The sequence below is a fragment of the Medicago sativa genome, chromosome 5, assembly GCF_051527215.1.
Source record: "Medicago sativa cultivar Bolivia chromosome 5, Bolivia_mono, whole genome shotgun sequence".
Taxonomy (NCBI): domain Eukaryota; kingdom Viridiplantae; phylum Streptophyta; class Magnoliopsida; order Fabales; family Fabaceae; genus Medicago; species Medicago sativa.
This window is the reverse complement of record NC_140753.1, coordinates 68,185,431-68,209,516: the sequence shown is the minus strand read 5'-3', so window position 1 is coordinate 68,209,516 and position 24,086 is coordinate 68,185,431. Positions and strand designations below refer to the sequence as shown.

Genomic DNA, 24,086 nt, shown 5'->3' with positions numbered 1-24,086 from the left:
GTGTGCAAATGATTCCCCATCTACCCCCATTTTCCAAAAAAAAAAAAAAAAACAATGAATACACATCAAAACTTACATGCCAAACGATAGTAAATTAGAAAAAAAATTAAGAAAGACATTTTCTTGCGATCTTATAATTAGTCAGTAGTTGTGAGTGTTTTTTAATATACTTTACTATAATATTTATTCATTAAACTATAAAAATGAATCACAATTTATTGTTAAGAAAACAATTTGAATCAAAAAATATGTTGTTTGAATATTTAGAAAAACAATTTAAACCGATAAAGACTTCATCTACATGTTGATTTAGCACATTGATTTGGCCAATTGCAATCAATTCTTTTTTAATATAATTTATTTATTTAGAAAGCTAAAAAAGTAAACGACAATTAATTTTTAATATGAAAAAAATTAAAATTTAATAAAACTTAATCAAAATTAACTAGTAAGATTATAAATGAATCATATCCGAATTTATTTTAATTAAACCCTTTTTTGACCGGTTATAAACAAATAAATAAAAATTACTTGTATTGAAGATTGGTTGATTAATGATAATAGTTAACTTTGTTTCGGTCAAAAAATAAAAATAAAAATTACTTATTTTTTGGTCAGACATAGTAAAAAGTAAATCCTTATTTTGACCAAAGAAATACTGAAAAGGGATTTAGTTTTTTTATTTACATTTTGGGTCAAAAAAGGTTTTTTTTTATCAACACATAAAAGGGAAGTTTTTTTTTTGACTAAAGGAATTTTTTTTGAAATGTTTTTTATTTGTTGCAAAAACAAGTAATTACCAAATGAATTTGTTTTTGAAAGGTTGAATAATTTTTTTTTTTTTTTACTCATTATTCTTTTTCTCTGTTGATATAATATGTCTCATAATTATCTAAATCGTTGGCTAAGCACATCAGTTTGATGCATTAAATTAGTTTTTTTATATAATTTATTCTAAGATTTATTTATTTAGAAAGCTAAAATATAAATCAAAATTAATTATCTATGATAAAAGAATTAAATTAAAATTATATAAAAAGAATCATAATTGGTCGTTAAGATTAGAAACATTAATATTTTGTCAAAAAAAAGTAAAATAGAAACGATACCTACAATAGAGTTGTTTTTTGACAAGAACCTACAATTGAGTTACTTTTTTAGTTTTCCCTTATTTAGTTGAAAAAATTAAAATTAAAATGTAATAAAAGAAAATCAAAATTATCTGATAAGATTATGAATGATATCTTTTTTTTGTTTTCCGATTATAAATGATATCTAATTTTATTTTAATTATATTTTTTGACCAATAAATAAATAAATAAACAAAGTTTTTATTTTTTAGGCAAAAATAATAAAAAGTAAATCCTTATTTTTGACTAAAGAAATATTGAAAAGGGATTTTGATTTTTTATTTATTTTTTTGTCAAAAAAGGATTTTTTTTTTTAACAACACATAAATGGGAAGTTGTTATTTATTTTTTTGACTAAAAGAAAAAAAAAATTGACTAAAGGAAATTTTCATTGACTTTTTCTATTTTCCCTTATATTTTGTATTTACTTTTCTATTCTTTTTTTATTATTATCTCGAGCTTTTTGAGATTCAAATGGACGATAAACTCTCGTTAATAATTTTAATGAAGTTGAATCTCCAAACTCGAATTCAAACTCGAGACTTTGATTAAATTAGAACATATCTGTGTCATTTTATCTAAGTATTCTTGGGTATTTACTAATTACATGAATATGCCCGGTAAACATAACTCAATTAGTAGTCGGAAGGACAATAGTATTATACAGAGGTTGAGGTTGAAACTCCGAACTCCCCACTTCTCCACATTTAAAATGTGTGAGCCCCAACTAGTAGATCATTTGATCAAAAAAAAAAAAAATTCAATTAATATATTACATTAGTGTACAATTATTTTATAGATGCATCCAATGACGCACGTTTTCATATTCATAATTGACTGGTTTCTTCAAAAAAAAAAAATCATTAGTTGACCGATAATACATCATTGAACGCATGTAAAATAATTGTACACCGACACATGATGCTTTATAAACTTGAGTTTAATTGTGGTAGATTGATGGTCTAAAATAGTTTTGCAGACACAACTAATCAAAACATTTAGAATCGTCACATCAATTAATGATTTTAATTTATGAGGGATGACAATTCAGAATGTTTTGATTGGTTGTGCGTGCAAAACTATTTTGGATTGTCAGTCATTAGTATTAATTATCCTACTTTACATTTTACACTGACGGTGTATAAATGAAATCATACCTCATATAAATGGTTACAATGTAACTGAAATTTGAAAACTTCAAAAATTTAGACAAGTGTGTATCAGAATCCAGAAGCTAGATTCTACAGTGAAAGAGTTGGTGCTTATTTTCTACTCTGTTTTCTCTTTCTCATTCTCCATTTCACGTTCTTCTTTTCGAACTCAACACCTCTCACAATTCTTCATCTTCCTAATGCTCCTTTTCGTTCATTTTTCTTCAAATTTTCAGAATCGAAATGGAAAATTCAGATCACGACGAACCAGACAAGAAGAAGCCTCATCTTCTCACTCCCGTTTCTTCCCGCGTCTCACGAAATTCAAGCAACCATTCTCCTAACAGTAAAAATGTAAACTTTTTTTTAATCTTTTTTTTTGTTATTAATTGTTATTTAATCTTGTTTTGTTATTGATTAATCATGTTATGAATTGGGTTATTGATTAATTGATTATATTGTTTTGAATTTTGTTGTTAATTGGATTTTTAGAGCTGATTGGTTTTGTGGGCACCTGCTGAATTGGGTTTTTAGTTCATTGTGAGTTGAATTTTTGGTAAAAAATTGATTTTTGAAAGAAGGGGTGAGGTGGGGTGGTTATTTGGTTTTGTTTAGTTAAGCGCTTATAGTGTAAGTGCTTATCATATAAGTAAAACTACTGTTCATATAAATATAGTTTGTTTTTATAAGACACTCTGATAAGTAGGGGTGTGCAAAGTTAAAACCAAACCAAAACCAAAACCAAAACCAAATATTGGTTTTGGTTTTGTTCCTGAAACCACTTCACTAAAAACTGGTTTTTAAGTACAACCAGTTTGGATATGGTTCAGAACTGGTTCAGAACCGGTTTGAAACTAGTTTGTCAGAAAAACCAGTTTTTTATTCAAACCAGTTTTTTTATTCAAAATCCGGTTTTAATCTAGTTTCCAAAAAAAACTAGTTTTCCATTTTTTTTTTCAAATTCTAAATTTCATTCAATAACATATATCTACTTCAAAAAGAATCAAACTGGTTTTAAAACTAGTTTTCCACAAGTTTTGTAAGTCACGACAAAATCAATTCAATCATTGTACACCAATAATAGTTACAATCATCCAAAAAACTAAATAAATCTTGCGAATTGTGATGCAATCATCCACCAAGAAAGCTAAAAACAAATAGAAATGCAATCATCCATCCTAAACCAAGACTCTTAACATCATTGGCAGTGTCAAATTCTGGAATTGTTTTGCAATAGTTGGACTCATTCCAAACAAGTAGCTACCAAACCCACCTACACAAAAAAATCAACAAAGGCAGTAGAGTTGGTCTAAGCTTGCAGTCACCTTTTGTTTAAATTGAATTGCCATTTTCTGCAAGCCTGAGACAAAAAATTCAAAGAAAACTAAGGATGAGGACACAAATGTGATTACAAACCTCAATATAAATGTGTTCATAAACTTAAATATATACCATGTCACAAGCAAATCCTATAATTTATACAGGAGTAAAACAACATAGCAAGAAAAGACAAGGCATACATTTTTATGATCAAATTTAATCTATTCACTATTGTTTCTTTCTTACTGGGTTCTCTCTAGTTAATTACACTTGTTCTGGTATACAAATAAACCATAGTTGTCAAAGCGGAAACGCGGCGCGGCGCGGCCACCCCAAAAATTGACGCGGCGCGGTATGCGGGCGCGACGCGGGGGCTATTACATGACGCGGAGCACTAATATATTTAATACTAAAATACTATAATGTTGATTTTAGTATTAATATAGATGAAAAATTAAAGATTATTAATTCATTTTCACTAATAATTAGTTTATTTTCAATTTTAATAAAAACTTAATTGATTTTTAGTATTAATATAAACGAAAAATATACTTAATATTAACATTTAGTATATTTTTATGAGCTTATTCATAATTAGTATTATTACACATTGTTACTTATTTAAATTAATTGATATTTTTTAAAAGAGAAACATAACTAATTTTTTGGTCTAACACAAAGAAAGAAAAAAAGGGGGTAAAGAAAAAGACTGTTGTTAAATGGGTAAAGAAGTCCAAATCACAAAAAGATTGGGCCTAGCCCAATACCCTACTATAAAACAAAATAATAAAACCTAACTTTCTCCTCTTTCTCTAGCTGCCGCCAGCCATTCTCTGTTCTTCTTCATCTTTCATTTCTTCTCATTGTAGCTGCCGCCATACCTCCTTCTTCTCCAACCATTCTCTGTTCATCATCATCTTTCATTTCTTCTCATTCTTATTTCATTCCGATTCAGATCCAGCAGTTCCGATCTCAGATCCAGCAGATCCGATCTCAGATCCGGCTTTTTCCGACCTCAGATCCGGCTTTTTCGACCCTGAAAAGTGCTTTTAGTGAAAAGCGGCCGCCTTGACCCGCTTTTGGTCCGCCCCGCTCCACCGGATTGCGGCCGCGAAACCCGCTTTCTCCAAACGCGCTGCGCGGTGGCGTTGTGACGCGGCAGTTCATTTTTGGCCGCTCCGCGCCGCGATAGCGCCGGGAGCGGCCGCTTTTGACAACAGAGAAATAAACTATTGGTAACCTTGATATAGCTTCATTATCAGTATACACAAACAAACAGAAGCAAAACAATGGCCAGATACTTGACCAAAACGTCATCATAACATCATATGCAGGAAACTACAAAATGATGCACAAAAACATACATACATTTTAGACATCAAATCCAAAACACATAGAACTCTCTATCAACCAGCAACATTCACTTAACAGCCACCAATTAACAAAACAATCAGTAATAAGAGAAGATCCATAACAAACCTAATAAGAGTTACACCTGTAATCAAACATTCAATTAATTTCTCTAAGTTCATAGTTTGCACTGAGTAAGAGTTACACCTGTAATCAACATTCAAACCTAAATGGCCCTATCTTAAAGGCTACAACTTAAAGTTTTTTTCATGAATAGCAGCATTATATCCTAGGCAATGATCAGAATCTGAATCTGAATTCAAAACATAAAAAGAAAAAAGAGCATGGCATGAAACATAATTTATTATATAACACAACTTGTGGCATGCACTTATAAACAGACCTCAGACCACATTCAGAGTACAAACTTACAACTGAAAATCAAACTAGCTAGATCAAAAGAGTGACAAGATTCTCACACTCAGAATCAAGCTTGTTTTAACAGAAAGTAAAAAAATAAACAAACAAAAGAGAAAATAATTACAACAATAAGTATCTCTGAAATAATATTGGATGGGAGAAATACCTTCAATCATCATCAAGCCTCAAAGAAGCCGAATGACCATCAAAATTTAATTGAGAAAGAATATCTGCAAAACACAAACATTTCATTACGTATAACAAACTAGAAACATATCAGAACTAATTTGCTATCTTAAATAATTCAAGTGCTAAATTAGTGATCAATTTTTTATAGTTGCATATAGAGATGAAGTTCAGAGTAAACATATATATGCAGCCCTCAATTACAGGAATTCCACCATCAAGTTAACAACAAATGAACCAACAACATGATGAGTTTCACCAATTTAAAGCCAATTTTATCAAGTTAACAAGTTAACAACATGATGAGTTTCATCAAGTTAACAACAAATCACACTATATTTAAAGCCAATTTTATGTTGAGCTGTTTCATAATCCAGCAGAATTATCAAGCTTTACATTTACAATTCAACACATTCTTAAAACCATTTGAATGAAAAACCTAAAAAACACATAAATCAAATCATTGATTTCTAATCAGAATCTCACAAATGACAACAACACAAACAAGCAGATTTCTAAGATCCATCAAATTAATCCCTAAATAAGTGACAAAACAAAAACTAAACCAAATTAATCACATCACACTAGATTTGGGAATAGCAAATAATTGAAATCTCATGCAAAAACAAAACCCTAGATTTTCATCTAAAATCAAAGGCCAAAGTGAAAATCAGCGGTGTACCTGGAAGACAGCAGAGGAAGGAGAGATGGGAGAGTAAGAGGATTGAACACTACCGGTGGAATAAACAGCGATAGCAGCTTGAACGAGTAAGAGGATCTCGAAGGTAGATTCAGCGGAGGCTTCGATGTCGCCGGAGTGTTGCTTTGCGGTCCATTCGCCGCCGGTTTTGTATGAGAAATCAAGTTTCCGGCGGAGTGTTGATTTCCGTTGAACACGTTTGAGATTTGGGAATTGGGAAAAGAGAAAGAAAATGGAAATGAAATGGTTAAAACTGGATCCGAATTTTAACCGGGTTGGATATCCAACCCGGTTAAAATGGGTTGGTTGGTAACCCATTTACAAAAATCCAGATATTTTAAAATGGACTGGATATGGTTATGGGTTTGGGCCTAAAACTGGTTGATATGCACACCCCTACTGATAAGCTTATGGAAATAAGCTGAAAATTTTGATTTTTAAAATAAGGGGGTGGTGGGGTGGCTGTTTGATCCTGCTTAGTGTTCACTAACTAGGGTTTTGTTTGGATACACTACTTAATTAACCGCTTATAGTATAAATGGTTATTATATAAGTCAAACTGTTTTTCATATAAACTATAAGTTGTTTTCATAAGATATTCTGGTGAGCTTATGAAAATAAGCTGAAAACATTTTATGGACATATTGTTAGTTGTTTCTGTAAGTTCGTTTAAATGGTTTTTGCAAGTGTTTATGCTAGAAGATAGGTTTAAATAAGTCGATCCAAACAGGCTTTAGGGTCAGGGATGTGAAGAGTAGAAAGGATACAGTATGTTATTATGTATGCTACTTGTTGCGTGCTTAATATTTTTGAAAGGGGACGTTTTTTCATGTCAATGAAAATCCTTTATTTTTAAAACGTGGTATATGTTTTTCTGAAACGGGAAAAGATATGTATGGGCAAGGGTTTTTCGTAAGTTCTCTCAAAAGTTTTAAAACAGACTGGCTGTATCAGTGTGTGGTTGCAGCAAGTAATTTTTTAACAATGACTTCTTTATATGTTTTACTTACTTACGCAATAACTCGAGATGCTTCCTCCAGGCTGATGCAGGTGTCTTACAGCTCCAGAATCAGCAGCTTGTTCAGCAGACAGAAGTCCAGAAACAGGCTATACAAGATCTTGAAGAAAAAACTAAAGAATTAAATGAAAGACAAAATTCGCACGATGACATATTAATTGCAATCAACCAACACTGGGATCAGGTTATTGTTTATTATCATGCTCCTGTTTTTGTCAATTCTTCTCTCTATTCATTTTGTTATTTCCTCTTTCAAATGTAAATGGCCATTAGTAGTGCATGTTCTGGTGACCCAGTTGGCTAGATAATTTTGTCATATTCTTGAACGATGTGCACATTGGTTTGACTTATTTTCTTTTGTAGCTGGTTGATGATATGGCTCTTCTCGGGATACAAGCTGGGAGAGGAAAAGATTCTTTGAAAACTTTGGATTACCTTGATAATCCTGAAGGTACTTTAACACACACACACACAACAAGTTCTTTTATGTAGTATTAAGGAAAAACAATAGACTGACTTTACTTTCTTTCTAGGTTCCTTTCCTTCGTGTCCTCCGGATGATCTACTTCTATGTAGATTAATCCAGAAAGATTCTGTGGAGGGAGGCAGTAATGACGAGATTACTAATTACGTTGAGGAAGCCCTTGCTTTGCGTCGGTTATCTACTAGGGAGTTGTTGAAACTCATTCAAGATACTGTTGATATTCATATGGAAAGAATTGAGGATATAGGTCAGGTCTTACACGAAGATTTATCCACGGAAGGTATAATACATATGAGATACTATGCAATGATTGTATTGAATTGATAGTTTTCTACCATATATCATAGATATTGTATTGCTTAAGGAAATATGTATAATTGATTTTTTGTTTTTACTTATACTTGGGTCTGTAGATGTTATTATCAAAATGTCTAAGATTGATGATATGACGAAAAAGGAGGCCGACAATTTTCGTGAAGTGATTGATACTCTCCATGCAAAACACAAGGAGTATACTGTTGGTATCCAGAATTATATAGACGAGTGCTCACGAGATCAATCTGACATAAAACAACTTACAGGTATTTGAAATGTTACTTTTTTCCTTTATTGTTTTAACCACTTCAGTTATTATGAAGTTTAGAATAACTCGGTATGAATTTAAAAGATATTGATTATCATATAATGTGGGTTTTAAATGGTAGCATGGTTTAGTAAAAGGAAGGTTTCCTGTTGTTTAATTATAGTTGTTAGTTATAACTATAAGTGACAATATTATATATGGTGTATGTGTAAATCTACAATTTGATCCTTAAGAGATTTTTTTTGAACATCAATTTGGATGATTTTTGGTAACTACATGACATCAATTTGGCCTGTGTAAGTAGTGACTTTTTAAAATATCATCCGACCAAATTTATATAATAATCTTTTGAGGGCCAGATTGGATGTTTTGAAAATCTTTCGAGTATCAAAATGGGGTTTACCATAAAATTATGTTGGGGCATCTCTGGCTGCTATAATTGTACAAAGAACTTCTTCGGCACAATGTTCATTTCTTGTTATTTTGATGTTAAAATAATATGGAAGGATCTCATGAAATTAATATTTTCGTATCTTAAAACAAAGGTGATCTCTGAGGATTGATTTTCATAATTCCTTATATTTCATGATCTGTTTCCTCATTTAATCAGGACTGAGAATCCAGTTAAAGTATAAATAAGGATTGGTAGTTTGTCTCTTGTAAATCTCATATCAAGTAAAATTTAATTTTAGGGCATTTATTATCTCTTTTTTCTCCATGTTTAGATGAAAAGAAAAGGGACAATTAGAGAAGCTAGTTAGAATATATTCAATAGTTGGAGCAATTAGAGATTTTGGTTAATTTGAGGGCATATCAGTTAGATAATTGGAAGTATGTTTGAAATTTATGTAACTGTGCAAAAAACATCACATACTCAAATTATCTAGATAAGTTTTTGTAAAACACCTATCACATAGTAGGTGAGAAAGAAAGTGAGAATAGCCTTCCCCCTCAATTTCGCTCTTAGTGAAACTACTTTTTCACAAATTGATACAACTTCAAGAGCTACATCTTTCCATCATCCCAATTTTTTTTTAGATAAAGCTATGATCATCACACGTAACACAACTTTGATACCTTTTCTCCATAAACATGCAATACTGTAAGAAACTAGGAGATTCAAACATAGACACTTCATATCTAAATAGATAAAATGTGATACGCAGACCAGTCTCTTATTTGGCATTTTCCATCTTAATTTCCAAACCATTCCTATCAATAATACATTTCCACACCTGTAGCTTGTAGCTTGAGCTCATCGGTCCTAGTTAGAATTGTCAAGGATACAACTTGCATTATCACCAAACTCCAATTTCAAATTCAGTTCCTTCTCCCATTTTGACGTAAATCAGCCTTGCCAGCCTAAAACTGTATTTAAAATGAATATGTAAAAGAAGGAAAAAAAATCGTTGTTAACATGAGGTGACTGCCAATATTTTATATCGATCCAATTCAGCGATCCAATGTTAACAATGAACATCAATGGGAAATAGGATGTAAAAATTCTACAATAGGGAAGAAGAAAGTAACAATTAAAATTGCAATATTATAAAAATTTTGATACAATTTTAAACAAGTTTTATGTAAAACAATTTTATGTCAGGGAGCATATGTGAACTTGCCGTGACGTTTTTGATCCCCTGGGTTATCCCATGTGAGCGTCTGCAGTTATGAGGCATATGAATATCGAACTCCTAGGCATGATAATGTGATCATAGGGCTGTCCACGATTGATGATATTTTCGCTGCAGTTGTATTTTGCAATGGTTCGATAATTGACGATGCACATGTTTCCATTGGCAAACTCTGTTTGGGACTGTTACTGCATACTGCTATTCTATTTTGAGCATTCTAGTCACTTTCCGCATCACTTGTTTCTGCATAGTTTACACTTTGATTGAAATTTCTAAAATTGTATGTCATCTTCTTGGGATTGTTATCATTGGAATGTTTTATAAATTTGATCAAACAATGTCAATCTAATGTACTGATATAGAGGTGAGTGTCACGTCTATTTTGAATACATTATGTTGACGTTGTTTGACAAAATTTCTGAAACTTCTAGTGATAACCACCCAACAAGACAACATACAATATTACAACTCGCAGTCAAAATTTAAACTATGCAAAAACAAATGGTCCAGGAAGCGACTCAAATGTTGAAAATATAATAATAGAATGCGCTCTACCAGCAACTTAGCTAGGAAATGGTTGTGGAAGAGGTAAAGGAAGAGAAAGAAGGTCTAATAGACTGAACGAGCATCTGGAACAGAAGAGAAAACGAGGCAGTGATCCCAAGGTGGGGATATCGGGGTAGACAACACCCAATTTTTCGTAGACCAAGAAATCTACAAAACGCTGAATACATTAATCAAACAAGTAACAATCACAAACAGAGTTTGCCAATGGAAAAGTCCATTGTCAGTTGTCGAACCAGTGCAAAAAACAAGTGCAATAGAAAATCATTTATCGCGGTCAACCCTACAATCACATCATTTTGCCCAGTAGTTTGACATCCATATGCCTACAAAATTGCATGATGCTCGCTTGGGATAATCCTGAGGAACAAAAACGCAACCCCACGTTAACATATGTTCCCAAACATTGGATCGCTGAATTGAATCCATATAAAATATTGGCGAAGTCTCCAAAGGTTAATGATGATTTTTTTTTTCTTCTTTTATAATTGGTTGCTTATACTTTTCCTTCTTTTATTGTCTACACTGTTAAAGAGGATTTTTCTCTAGTTGAGAGTTACATTAATACTTCTTGGGTACATATTTGTAAGACTTATTGTCATTATTTATACAGGTTTGAAATTGAATTCATCACTCTTACTGAGTTGAGGATGACTCTGATTTTAGGATAGAATATTTTATTATTTTCTTTCTTCTGTACTTATCGCCGTAGTAGTGTGTGATTATGAAGATAAATTTTACTTCCTCTTTTTCTGATTATAATTTAGCATTTTTGTGTATAGCTGTATCAAAGCTTGTGCTTTCAAATCACCAGACACAATATTCAGTTTATCCATAGTTCTAATTTCCATGTATTTATAATTGTAATTTTTTATTTGGAAAATTATGGAACTGAATTTTGTTGTATGGAAATATATAATGTAGGAGTTAATTTGATTTTGAAATCCTTTAGATTTTAACTTTTTATTAAATAAAAATCTAAGCAAATTTGGTTAATTTGAATTGATTTGATTTTCAAATCTGAAGTTTTTTATGATGAGTTCCAAACATAATTTATGTATAAAATCAAATTAACTACAATTTTAAATATTCCAACATAAACCATGCAGTAATTTGAATATTTAGGCAAATAGGCTAATGCACAATTAAATTGTTTTTATGATATTTATCTGATTTTTCGACGAAGGGAATCATAATGAAAGCTATTGGGAGATATAATATAATGCAAAAGTAACATTGGCCTCAGTGGTGGACACAGTTTTGGAGTCGTATGCCGAGTAAGGAGAGAGAGTGCTACTGAAATTTTCTGTAATTAAGATTATCAACCCTTAAAAAAGTAAATTTGCAAGAGTTACAAGGAGTAAAATTAGTTTGGTTAATTAGGAAAACAGTGTTTTAAAAAATAGACGGAACTGGCCGGTTTGTTTGATCTTGGTTACATTGCAGTCTGGTTGAACCTCGATTGGTTTGACCAATTTTTTTATTTTCATTTTTGTATGCACTTCATTTATTTTTTCAATACTTTCTTATTTATCTATTTGTCTTTTGATTCAACCATGAATAAACTGATTGAACCAAGTGAACCAATTACCTTGAGGTTTCGCCGGTTCAACATCCACTCCGGTTTATAAAACATCGGAATAGATATGACCAGAGGTAACACATATTTATGCACAAATATTTTTCTATGATTCTAGAGATCTTATTGGCTCTTATAAATTTGGTTGATGGCTTTAAAATAATTGTCTCTTGAGAGTTTATTTTTTTTATTAAAGGAGAGTTTGACAAAATCGTGGCCGAACTTGAAGAGAGTAGAAGAAAACTAGTCAGTCTGAAAATGCAAAAGGATGCAGCTATGGGAATGAATTCCTCCAATGCTGATGCAGTGAACGGAAAATTGACTCCTGAGAAGCCTGCAGAGAGAGCTATGGGTTTGTCCGAGTTGAAGAATTCAATTGAAGAAGCGAAGGTTTTATTTTTTTGATTTCTTCCCTTCTGTCATTCATTTGTCGATTCTCTGTCTAAGATTTATGCTTGGCTGATATCATAGATAGTGAATACTGATCGTCTTTCTGAGCTTCAAGATTCACGGGAAGAAAATCAAATATTGACAAAGCAATTTGAGGAACTTCAGGTTTGTAAATTTGAACTATCTGCATCGGTTTTGTCATTATTTCTTCAGTAATTGAGATGCATTGACCCAGGGTTCCATCTAAAAGTATCTTTTCATGTATGTTTATTTCCAGAATGAACTAAATGATGATAAGTATGTATGCACTTCCCGAGTATACTCTTTGGCAAAGGATCAACTTCAACATTGGATTGCTGAATTGGATAGATTTAAATCATTGACAGAGTCTCTGCAGGTTAACAGTGATTTCTTCTTTGATAATTGTTTTTTTTTTTTTTGTGTTAACAGTGATTTCTTGTTTCTTCTTTGATAATTTTTATTTTTTTTGGTTGCTTCCCCTTTTACATATTCTTTTCAAATAAAATTTTAGGCTAGCAGGACTAACGTTGCAAAACGGGAGAAGGAATTAAATTCTAAATTGGAGTCTGCGGTTAATGCAAGGCATATCCATGACATTTCTGACTCTAGGACTGATGAGCTCAAGATTCAGTTGCAAAAGTGTATTAATGAAAGGAATGATCTTGAAATCAAGATGGAAGAGGCCAAACAAGATACTGGTCTGTGTATCATATTTTCTCTATTTAGATTTGCTGTGTGTATGTTTGGATCTCCTCATTTCTTACAATATTAAATGTTTCAGGGAGAAAAGATATCAAAGCTGAGTTTGGTGTGATGTCTTCAGCCTTATCTAAAGAAATGGGGATGATGGAAACACAGTTGAAGCGATGGAAAGATGCAGCTCATGAAGCTGTATCATTGCGTGCGAATGCACATTCGCTAAGAGAGAAATTGAGTGGGAAGGTTATTCACACAAACTGCCATTTCATTTTCTTTCTCACCTTCTTTGTGATAAGTCTTTTACAGAAAGTTATCTAGATAATTTGAGTCTGCAATGATCTTGTTTAGTTACTTTTTCATAGTATAGAGGTTGGAAGCGCAAGTCTTATAAGCTGTCTTAATTATTGTTAATTTTTAAGAAATTGTTCACTCAAATGATAGTAGTTTGGAAAAAGTCACAATAAATGTTAGTGGCATCAAAGCCTATCTAAGATTTGTCCCCCCCCCCCCCCCCCCCCCCCCCCGCTATCGGGTCGCTCTAACCACACACTAGATGTCCAGTCCTGTGTGTGTTTGAGAGTCTCACGTTGGATGCGATTTGGTCTGAAAACATATTTATAATTGGTGGGAAGTCATCACTCATCACCTTACAAGCCGGTTTTGTAAGGGTTGAGTTAATTTTGAAGTTACCTACTAAACTGGAATTCATTTTGTCGATTTACACCTCTTTGAATTTAACGACTTCACAAATTATGGCTGCTGGATTATACTGCCAGAGGTTATAGGCGTGTTCTTGTCCTTGAGTTAATACTATTTAAGCATTAAGGTTTATTGATTCCTTTGTGTTGAAGCAGACAAGCGAACTCAAGAGCCTTGCAAACAAATGTGCTGAACAGGATTCGGAAATAAAGTCGTCAAAAGCAGTGGGAAGTTCCTTTATATGTAGGTATTTAGTTCTTCAACGCCTCTTATATTTTACCTTCTAAATTTTAGAGCATGTCTCTGACTAAATCAGATTTGATTTCATTGTTTTTCTTTTCCTTTGTTAGTTGTGTTTTGCATGTGTGTCTGCAACTATACTTTCCATGATTCTCAAACATTATCTGCATTCTGATTTTAGAGGCCTTCAAGATTGTCTCTAATTTCAAACAACTCATTAAGGTGTTTTGTTACAGATTGAAAAGTTACAGGAGGAGAATCAGGAGTTAGAATTTGTTTTGGACATGTATGGCCTGGAGGATTATCAGAAAAGGTATGCTGATCTGAAGTTGTTCAGTAGTGGCAGAGTTTAGTCTAGTTGATGTAATTATTGGACTCGTTATTCTATGTTGTGTTTGGGATGATATACCGAATTAATCCGTTGGAATAAGTAATGAAAAGAAGCACCTGCCTGTGTTTAGATGTTAATAAAAAAATATTTTTTTCTTTGCTACAAGATGTTAAAATTTTTGCTTTTTAACAGAATGCACATAATGTCATACTAGTTCCAATCGCCATAATGTTTTTTATTTCCCTCTTTTTTGCCCTTGCACATGTTTAAAAGCTGATGATTGTCCCTGACCTCCTGTATTCAAGTTTTGGTGGATTCTGGATGAAGAAACTTGCTTTGTTTGTGGTCTATCTTCATTGCTTTGCCTTATTATTTTATGTACCACTTGCTGATTTTAATGATGTGCATGAATTGGTTCCACTCTTCCTTTAAAATTCATTTATTTTTTCAAGAACTTAATTATAGAAAGCCTCAAATTTTGTCCGCCAATGGTTCTAGTACTTTCTTTTGCAAATCTTATTTTCATATTCTAATCCCTGGAGGATGGCAAATACATACTTCAAATGGGTTGATTCTTGAGCAAGAAAATGCTGGTAGAGAATTATTTCTCTAGATACTATCATTTATGGTGCCCAACTTCTTACGGTTTAACTATCCAATTGAACTTATGATAAATGTTTTATTGCATTTGGTAATTGACTTGAGGTTTTGTTTCACATTCAAAACAAAATGTTGTTCTTTTCTGTCTACTTGGATGATTCATTCTGAACATGCTACGAACTTGATTCCAGCTTGCCAGAAGTTAGAGAATCTGAAAGTAAAGCTCGCTCTCAAGCTGAAATGCTGAAAAAAGCCTTAGATGAACATGGTCTAGAGTTGAGAGTAAGAGCTGCTAATGAAGCTGAAGCTGCTTGTGAACAAAGGCTTTCTGCTGCAGAAGCTGAAATAGAAGAGTTAAGGGCCCAGTTTGATGCAAATGAAAGGTTTGTGTTTATGTACACTACTCACTGATTATGGATTTGCTGCATTGACAAACTGGTAGAGAATTTTTTTTTTTTTTTCTTTCGCTTTTAGTTCCATATTGGTGGTTTTTTATGGTGATGAGGAGTGAAAGGAAGATGAGTTAAAAGTTTATGTAGAGTTCAAGGACTTTGTTCTTTGGCCGATATATTGTGCTCCTTTAGATAGCGTCTTCATAGTTGATACATTCTTTCAAATTGGTTGTCTTCATATGAATGGAATAAACGATTGTAAAAACTGCCTCCGCTTATCAATCTGTTGATGCATTCTTTGACCATGTTTTATCTGCGCTACTATTCAGAAAAAATTTGGAGATGACCGAGGCTATTAAAGCTAAAGAGGCTGAGGCAGAAACCTATATATCTGAAATCGAGGTTTACTCTTCTTCATGCTCAAGCTATATAAACTGCTGTTAGTTGATGAGTTTGCTCTAACTGTCTTTTCTTGTAATACGATTAAATGTTTTCCTGTAGACTATTGGTCAAGCATATGAAGATATGCAGACACAGCACCAACGTCTATTACAGCAAGTGGCTGAGAGGGAGGACTGTAATATCAAGGTATGTCTTCTTATCACTAGTAGTTGTAAATGCTACCTTTCTGTGTTCTTCACCATTTTTCCATGCCCAACTCCTGCAATGTCTAGGTTATTGTCTAGGCTTTTGCTAACCTGGTTGATGAAAATTAATGCTTCATATTTGTAACTAATATATTAATTGTTGAAAAACTGTTTTTGTATAAAATGATTTTGAAAATATATGGGCCAATTTACTTTGCAAAACTTTTTTTTCATTTTAATTACAAAAACGTTATAATTTTTTTACTCTGTTTCTTTGTTTTTCATAGGTTTATATAGGAAAGTGTGAATACAATAAAAAGTTATTTACAAGGTTTCTAATGTTACTTTGAAAACAGAATACAATTGCCAAACTACCAAAGAAGATTTATATAATAAACTATAATAAATGACCCATGATAGAATTAATGTTACCATATCCGCGAGAATCAATTTTGGACCAGCCAGCTGATAATTTATTTTGGTGAGGTACCTTGACAATTCTATTTTCTCAGTCCTGGTTGATTTTTACTTTTAGAAAGGATGAAATCTTGTTCTAAACATAAGCTTAATATGCATAAAAAAGTCATGATATTTTTTAAATAATTTATACCGCTCTCTAAATAAATAATTCCATTTGGTGTTGGTGAGACTTTGTTTTTATCATATTGCAAACTTTATGCAGCTTGTATCAGAAAGCGTGAAGGCAAAACATTTACATAGCACTTTATTGTCTGAAAAGCAAGCCTTCTCTGATCAACTTCAAAAGATTAATTTTTTGATAGAAAATTCAAAGAAGAGAATTACAAATAGTGAAGAACAGGTACTATTTCCCCTGCTACTTAGCCCCCTACTAATATATCTTATTCTGCTAAACAACTGTGCTACTGCTCGCTGTTTTAAACAGTTATTTGAACTGAGCAGATCAAATCAAACGCATTCTATCAGAAGCTGCTAAATGTACTCAAGATGAAAAACACCTCGCAGCCGCCTTAGAGTTTGCCAGGTGGGAATTGGCAGATGCTGAGAAGGAGTTGAAGTTGCTCAAGTCTGTTGCTTCAGCTTCAGAGAAAGAGTACGAGCAGATTCAGAAAGATGTGGAAGCTTTTGAAAAGGAATTGGATAGTGAAAGGTATTTTTCTCTCTTGGTCATTCAATCAAGTCTGGATCCAGAACAGATTTTTAAACTACTCTACTCTCCATTATGTTAGGTTTAGTGTGTTTATACAGTTTTAATTCTAATGATGTTCCTAGAGCCTCCATGAGTTTGTGTAAACTGAGGGGGATCAATAATAATCTTGGAGCTCAAGAGCCTTTGTAGTTGGTATATGCTTCAATTCTGGTGTCGGCTTACTTTCTCATGGTTGCTTAGTTTGTATAAAATCATATTGTATAAAACTCAACAAGTTTTCGCACTTAGGTTTTTCAAAAACATAAAGAAAGTAGAGTTTGGTTAAACATGTAGATTTTAAGATGGCATATTTTTGCAGACCCAAAATATCAAACTGATCCATCTTTTGAGATATACGTCTTTACACGAGGTGAAATGCAAGTGCTATAGTACGAGTACTCTATGTCTTGTTCTGTGTCTGGATTCTGGAAGTTTGGTGCAGAATTTGGACTTCATGTGATCTGTGTTAATGTTATGCATCCATGAAATGGTTGATTTTGGAAAATGATTGTCTCATATGAAATGCCCTCTCAATCGGCTCAAATATACTCATCCAATTATATCGTGCAGGAGTTCACGGAAGAAGCTTGAGGAAGAACTAATGGAAGTGAATAACCAAATTGCTGAGCTGAATTCGGAAGCCAAAAAAAATGCAGTACAACAACTTGAAGAAGAAATCAGAGTTTGCAAAAACATGATCAAGTGTACTGTCTGTTCTGACCGTCCAAAGGAGGTAAAAATAGGCCAACTTATCTAACTACAGTTCTTACTTTTATGGTAGTCAAATTAACTTGAGATTGTTTGGAAGAGCTTATGTTAACTTATCTCACTCTCACATCTTAAGCGGGTTTTTTTTTTTTTTTTTTTTTGTATTTGTATTTGTATTTGGATGCATTCGTAAAAATATCTTATGACCTATTCAAATGTTGTTAGCTTATTTAAATAAATTCTTCATCGTAGCTTACAAACAAGAGCTAAATTATGCTCTCTAGTATAGTTTATTGAATATAAGCGCTCAATTAAGCTATTTCCCCAAATGAACACTTGGTGTCTTTTGCATTATCTAAGAGTTTAATATGGTATTTGGCAGGTTGTGATTGTGAAGTGCTATCATTTGTTCTGCAATCCATGCATACAAAGAAATCTTGAACTCCGTCACCGCAAATGTCCTGCCTGTGGAACAGCATTTGGACAGAGTGATGTTCGCTTTGTTAAAATATAAGACCGAGTCACCACGCATTTTTTTTACACTAGACCTTTGATTTATTGATCACTATTTTTAAGAATTAAACCTTAGACAAGGGCTCCTTCTTCCTTCCAATGCATCTCCTTCAAACACCGCCACTTCCCCTTCATCACCAATTATCATTCCACACTCTTTCCCTCCTTACAAATCAGAGTGCCATAACCCCTAGAAAAGATACTCTAAAATCAAGTTCACTTTGAACACCTTGCACGCTCATCACTACTGAGAATACTACATCAAACCAAATATTGTACTCCTTTCCTCTTTTGCTAGTACACTCCATCGAAACTTGCAGTCATCATTGTAAATCAAAATGGACTCACCACTAAGATACTCATTTTATGCCACAAACAACACCCTCTTGGATTCATCATTAACCACAAGCCATATCATGAATCCAAACTATGACATCTCTTTGAAGGAATTTTTTTGAGTGAAGGCTCATTCCCAGACGAAGCCACAACTCTTTAGAATGAGGACATTCGTGTAAACAATGAAAGAGGTCTTCCATAGGTGATGAAGAACGGGTGCAACTTGGGGAAGCTGCCATGTTGCAATGCCGACATACATTTGTAGGGAAGGCATTATGGTGACAAAGCCAGATAAAGTGTTGTAGCTTTGATGGGACTTTAAGTTTCCAAATCTAATTCATGTTGCAATTAACATCCCAAGTTCTATTTTGTTGGAGAAGCCAATGATACCCACTTGAGCAAGAATAAACACCTTGTTTTGTATGCTTCCAAGTCCACTCATCCGGAAGCCTCATGCCCAGTCTTACAGGGGCATGTATCTGGTGTATATAGTCACGAACTTCAAGTGAAAGCATTGTACCAAGATTATGAAAGTCCCATCTACCATCAATGTATACATCTCGTAAGCACAATTCTGCATCATTAATGTGAACGATTGGGACAAGTTGGCAGAGAGGTCCCAACCTAGTCCAATCCATGTACCGTAGAGACTAATCACCCGCTCCATATCAAGAAAATTGAGTTGTTTATATTAGTTTAATTGAATCGAGTTCTAGCTGGAAAAAAAGTTTATCATAAAGTTAAGTTAAATTTCAAGCCGATCTAATTCTTATTGGATCGAGCTAAGCTGAACTAAGTTCCACTCAGCTCGTCTCGTCTCTTACCTTATATGCGCATACATTGTACTCTCTATATGAGAGGTTATAAGATTGGGTAATGTCATTGCTTTGATTAATTATTTATCTTGTCCTATTTTAATTGGCATGGTAACAATATGAAATTATGTGCGGTAAAGAACTATACCATTCAATTTAAATTCCATTAAATTTTGTCAAGAAAACAATTTGAATTGAAAAATATGTTGTTTGAATATTTAGAAAACAATTTAAACCGATCAAGACTTCGTCTATGTTGTGTCTAGAAGGCAGCATAAGAAAGATAAACTTGATTTGGCTCATTGACTAAGAACATTGATGGCCCATTGGAATAATTTCTTTTTTTAATATAACTTATTTATTTCTACCAAATGTAACACTCATACTAAATTTATCTAGAATATTTAGCAGGTGCGTTAACTTAATACTAGATACATTAAAATTACAACATAATTCGGCCAAATGAATATATATACATCAATACAAGTTCGTACATCTGATAAAATGCCAACTGTCAAATACATATGTCTGGTACATATATGAATACATGGAAAAATATCTCAAGCTGGTACGAAACGAGCGCATGATAATAGCTCATCCAGCTCCTCTTGCTACGAGCAACCTGTTGGAACAAAATGTGTTTAACAATGAACCTTAAAGAGTTTTGATGATAACAAGGTATTAAAAATTGTAAAATTGGACTAGCTAATATTTGTTCAAGTGTACAGGACCACAGTTAAAAAGTTACATCATTGATTGGTTCTGAATGAGCAAATAAAGAGCAAAAGAAAATGAAGCTTAGATGATTCTGAAGGCAATACGCTCCTGAAAGTAAAAGCGCTCCTGAAGTCAAGCTGCTCCTGAAGATAGTAAAAGCGCTCCTAAAGACAAGAGGTCCAGAAGCCACAATTATCAGAAGCTGCACCATCAGAAGCTGCAGTAGTTGTTTCATCAGAAGCTGCATCATCAGAAGCTGCCTCATCAGAAGTCATTTCACCAGAAGCTGAAGATCAACTGGATTTGCAAAAGATTCAAAGATTGAAGAATCTACATTGCAAAAGCTGTCTATTGGATTCGAAAACCTAGCAGAAAATTAGTGGAACATTGCAACGGTCATTTCAAAGGTGTTTGAAGGCATGTGCTTGCAATTTGGACGAAAGCGTTGACATTGTACTATTGTACGAACTGTACAACCACCTTCTCCACTACTCTGTTTTGTGTCCACGCTACAAGACAAGAAAACAGCTCCAGAATACGGTTTCGCCTGCATATATGTTCCTTTGGATAAGGAATGGATTTCAAATTGGTTCTTCATAGGACAACAACCAAATCAGGCAAAAGATCATTGGTGAAAGATCAAGCTTCAACAACGACTCTTTGGTGTGCTGGCAATTTCACAACGTCTCTTCCACACCTCTATATAAAGGAGTGAAGACCTAGAGATTTGGTAATGCAAGAACGCTGAACGAAAGACTCACAACATTTTTACAAGTGCCAAACCTCTGCTGAAATTGTTCTGCATTCACTTAGAATTTCTGTGTCTTAAAGTCATATCTTAGAAATTCTTAAGTCCATTGAGTCTGTATCTGATTTGTATTGTGAGCACCTCTGATTGTATATCAAGTGTTCAACCTTAAACAATTTTCTGTGTAATTTTGTTTAGTTAGGAAGTCTCTTGCAATTGTGCTTGAGCAGGAAGTCTCTTGATTGTGTTCTTGAGCAAAGGAAGTCTCTAGCTTGTGTGCTTGAGCAAAGGAAGTCTCTTGCTTGTGTGCTTGAGCAATTGTAATCAGATATTACTCTTAGTGAAATCTCCTTGGAAGTGCAAGGGGGACTGGACTACTTCCGGATTGTGGAAGGAACCAGTATAATTGCTTTGTGTCGTTCTTCTTCTCTCTCTCTGTTTTATTCCGCTGCATTTAGATTCTGATTATCACTTCAGAAGCTGTCTCGCTTAGCTTCTGATCAGTGTGTTCAGTTTTTAGGAGAAACGAAGAATTTTTCTAAAACACAATTCAACCCCCCTTCTTGTGTTTTTCTCACCTTCAATTGGTATCTAGAGCCTTGGTCTGTTGTGTAACACTTAACCGTGCAACAGTCAAAGATCTGAGAAAAACATGTCTATTCCTCCTCCTACTGGTTCTGGTGATACTAGCTATAAAAATGTCTCACATGATTATAGTGATAGTAAGAAATCCAGTGTTGGAAAAGTTCCAAAGTTCAATGGAGATGCTGAAGAGTTCTCTTGGTGGAAGACCAACTTTTACAGTTACATCATGAGCCTAGATGAAGAATTATGGGATATTCTGGAAGATGGTGTTGGTGATTTAGTCCTTGATGAAGAAGGAGCTGCTGTGGATAGAAAGAAACATACTCCAGAACTGAGGAAACTCTACAAGAAGCATCATATTATCAGAGGAGCTCTTGTCACTGCCATACCCAAAGCAGAGTACATGAAGATGAGTGACAAATCCACTGCTAAAGCTATGTTTGCTTCTCTCTGTTCAAATTATGAAGGGAGCAAGAAGGTCAAAGAAGCAAAGGCTCTTCTGCTTGTACATCAGTATGAGTTATTCAAGATGAAGGATGATGAAACTATTGAGGAGATGTACTCAAGGTTTCAAACCTTAGTTTCTGGGCTACAGATTCTAAAGAAGAGCTATGTTGCTTCTGATCATGTAAGCAAGATACTCATAACTCAGAAGCTTACCTGCCAGATGGAGACCAAAAGTGACTGCCATTGAGGAAGCTAAAGATTTAAACACTTTAAGTGTCGAAGATCTTGTTAGTTCTCTCAAAGTTCATGAGTTAAGTCTTAATGAACATGAGTCTACTAAGAAGAGTAAATCAATAGCTCTTCCATCCAAAGGCAAGTCATCAAAAGCTCTCAAAGTGGTTGAATCTGAAGAGGAAGAACAGTCAAGTTCAGATTCTGAACCAGATGCTGCTGAAATGGCCATGCTCTCAAACAGACTTCAATATCTGGCCAAGAAGAACAGAAAGTTTCTCGCCAAAAGGGGTAACTCCAGAAGCTCAAGGAAAGAAGATCAGAAGGGATGCTTCAACTGTAAGAAGCCGGGACACTTCATTGCTGAATGCCCTGATCTTCAAAGAGAAAAGTCAAAGGACAAGTCAAAGAGGTCTACATTCAAACCAAGCAAATTCAAGAAGCAGATTAAGCAGAGTTTAATGGCAACCTGGGATGATTTGGGTAGTGAATCTGGATCTGATAAAGAGGAAGCTGATGAAGATGCAAAGGTAGCTGTTGGGTTGGTAGCAACAGCAACTTCAGAAGCTGGATCAGATTCAGACTCAGAAGATGAAAACGAGGTATGTCTAAGAGCAGTGCCAAAGCAAAGATCATGGTACCTAGACAGCGGTTGCTCAAGACACATGACAGGAGACAAGTCCATGTTCCTCAGCCTAACAATGAAAGAGGGAGGAAATGTGAAGTTTGGAGGAAACCAGACAGGCAAGATCATAGGTACAGGAACTATTGGTAACTCCTCTACCTCAATTAATAATGTATGGTTGGTAGATGGTCTTGAACATAACCTTTTGAGCATTAGTCAATTTTGTGATAATGGTTATGATGTGCTTTTTGAAAAACCCAACTGTACAGTAATCAACAAGGAAGACAAATCCATTGTGTTCAAGGGAAAGAGAGTTGACAATGTCTATAAAATCAATTTTTCTGAACTGGCTGATCAGAAGGTGATTTGCCTACTATCAGTGAATGATAAGAAATGGATGTGGCACAGAAGGTTGGGACATGCTAACTGGAGGTTAATCTCTAAGCTTAGTAAGTTACAACTTGTGAAAGGGCTACCAGACATTGACTATCATTCAGATGCACTCTGTGGTGCATGTCAGAGAGGGAAAATTGTGAAATCATCTTTTAAAACCAAAGACATTGTTTCAACCTCAAGACCTTTAGAATTACTCCATATTGATTTATTTGGACCAGTGAGTACTGCATCCTTATATGGAAGTAAATATGGATTAGTCATTGTTGATGATTACAGCAGATGGACTTGGGTGAAATTCATAAAAAGTAAAGATGTTGCGTGTGATGTATTCAGTAGCTTCTGCACTCAAATTCAATCTGAAAAAGAATCAAAAATTTTGAAAGTCAGAAGTGATCATGGTGGAGAATTTGAAAATGAGCCATTTGAAACTTTTTGTGAAAAACATGGAATTTTCCATGAATTCTCTTCTCCTAGAACACCACAACAAAATGGGGTTGTAGAGAGAAAGAATAGAACTTTACAAGAAATGGCCAGAACCATGATTGATGAAAACAATTTACCAAAACATTTTTGGGCAGAAGCAGTGAATACAGCATGTTATGTTCAAAACAGGATCTATATTAGACCTATTTTGCAGAAAACAGCATATGAACTCTTTAAAGGAAGAAAACCCAATATCTCTTACTTTCATCAATTTGGATGTACATGTTACATTCTGA

General features: G+C 33.8%; 1 protein-coding gene and 1 long non-coding RNA gene across 7 annotated transcripts in view; one reads left to right on the top strand and one right to left on the bottom strand.

Annotated features, from left to right (window-relative positions):
* The first annotated feature begins 2,321 nt into the window (after positions 1 to 2,321).
* Positions 2,322 to 24,086, top strand: part of LOC146924335 (E3 ubiquitin-protein ligase BRE1-like 2) — a 59,844-nt gene continuing 38,079 nt past the window's right edge. Inside the window, exons 1-11 of one of the 6 annotated variants that reach the window (XM_085709372.1) lie at positions 2,322 to 2,384; positions 2,518 to 2,635; positions 7,298 to 7,459; positions 7,639 to 7,726; positions 7,809 to 8,039; positions 8,173 to 8,340; positions 12,316 to 12,509; positions 12,591 to 12,674; positions 12,787 to 12,906; positions 13,042 to 13,228; positions 13,312 to 13,472. In XM_085709372.1, coding sequence (XP_085565498.1) covers positions 2,525 to 2,635; positions 7,298 to 7,459; positions 7,639 to 7,726; positions 7,809 to 8,039; positions 8,173 to 8,340; positions 12,316 to 12,509; positions 12,591 to 12,674; positions 12,787 to 12,906; positions 13,042 to 13,228; positions 13,312 to 13,472 — 1,506 coding nt within the window. In that variant the 5' untranslated portion in view covers positions 2,322 to 2,384; positions 2,518 to 2,524. Of the gene's footprint in view, positions 2,389 to 2,517; positions 2,636 to 7,133; positions 7,228 to 7,297; positions 7,460 to 7,638; positions 7,727 to 7,808; positions 8,040 to 8,172; positions 8,341 to 12,315; positions 12,510 to 12,590; positions 12,675 to 12,786; positions 12,907 to 13,041; positions 13,229 to 13,311; positions 13,473 to 24,086 lie in introns of those variants that run through there. The other 5 variants (XM_085709369.1, XM_085709370.1, XM_085709368.1 and 2 more) reach the window with 5 other exon arrangements.
* On the bottom strand, positions 3,337 to 6,374 carry LOC146924338 (uncharacterized). Its single transcript, XR_015010101.1, has 3 exons — positions 6,240 to 6,374; positions 5,538 to 5,601; positions 3,337 to 3,554 (listed from the first exon to the last, which is right to left on the bottom strand). It is a non-coding gene; the product is annotated as an uncharacterized LOC146924338 (long non-coding RNA).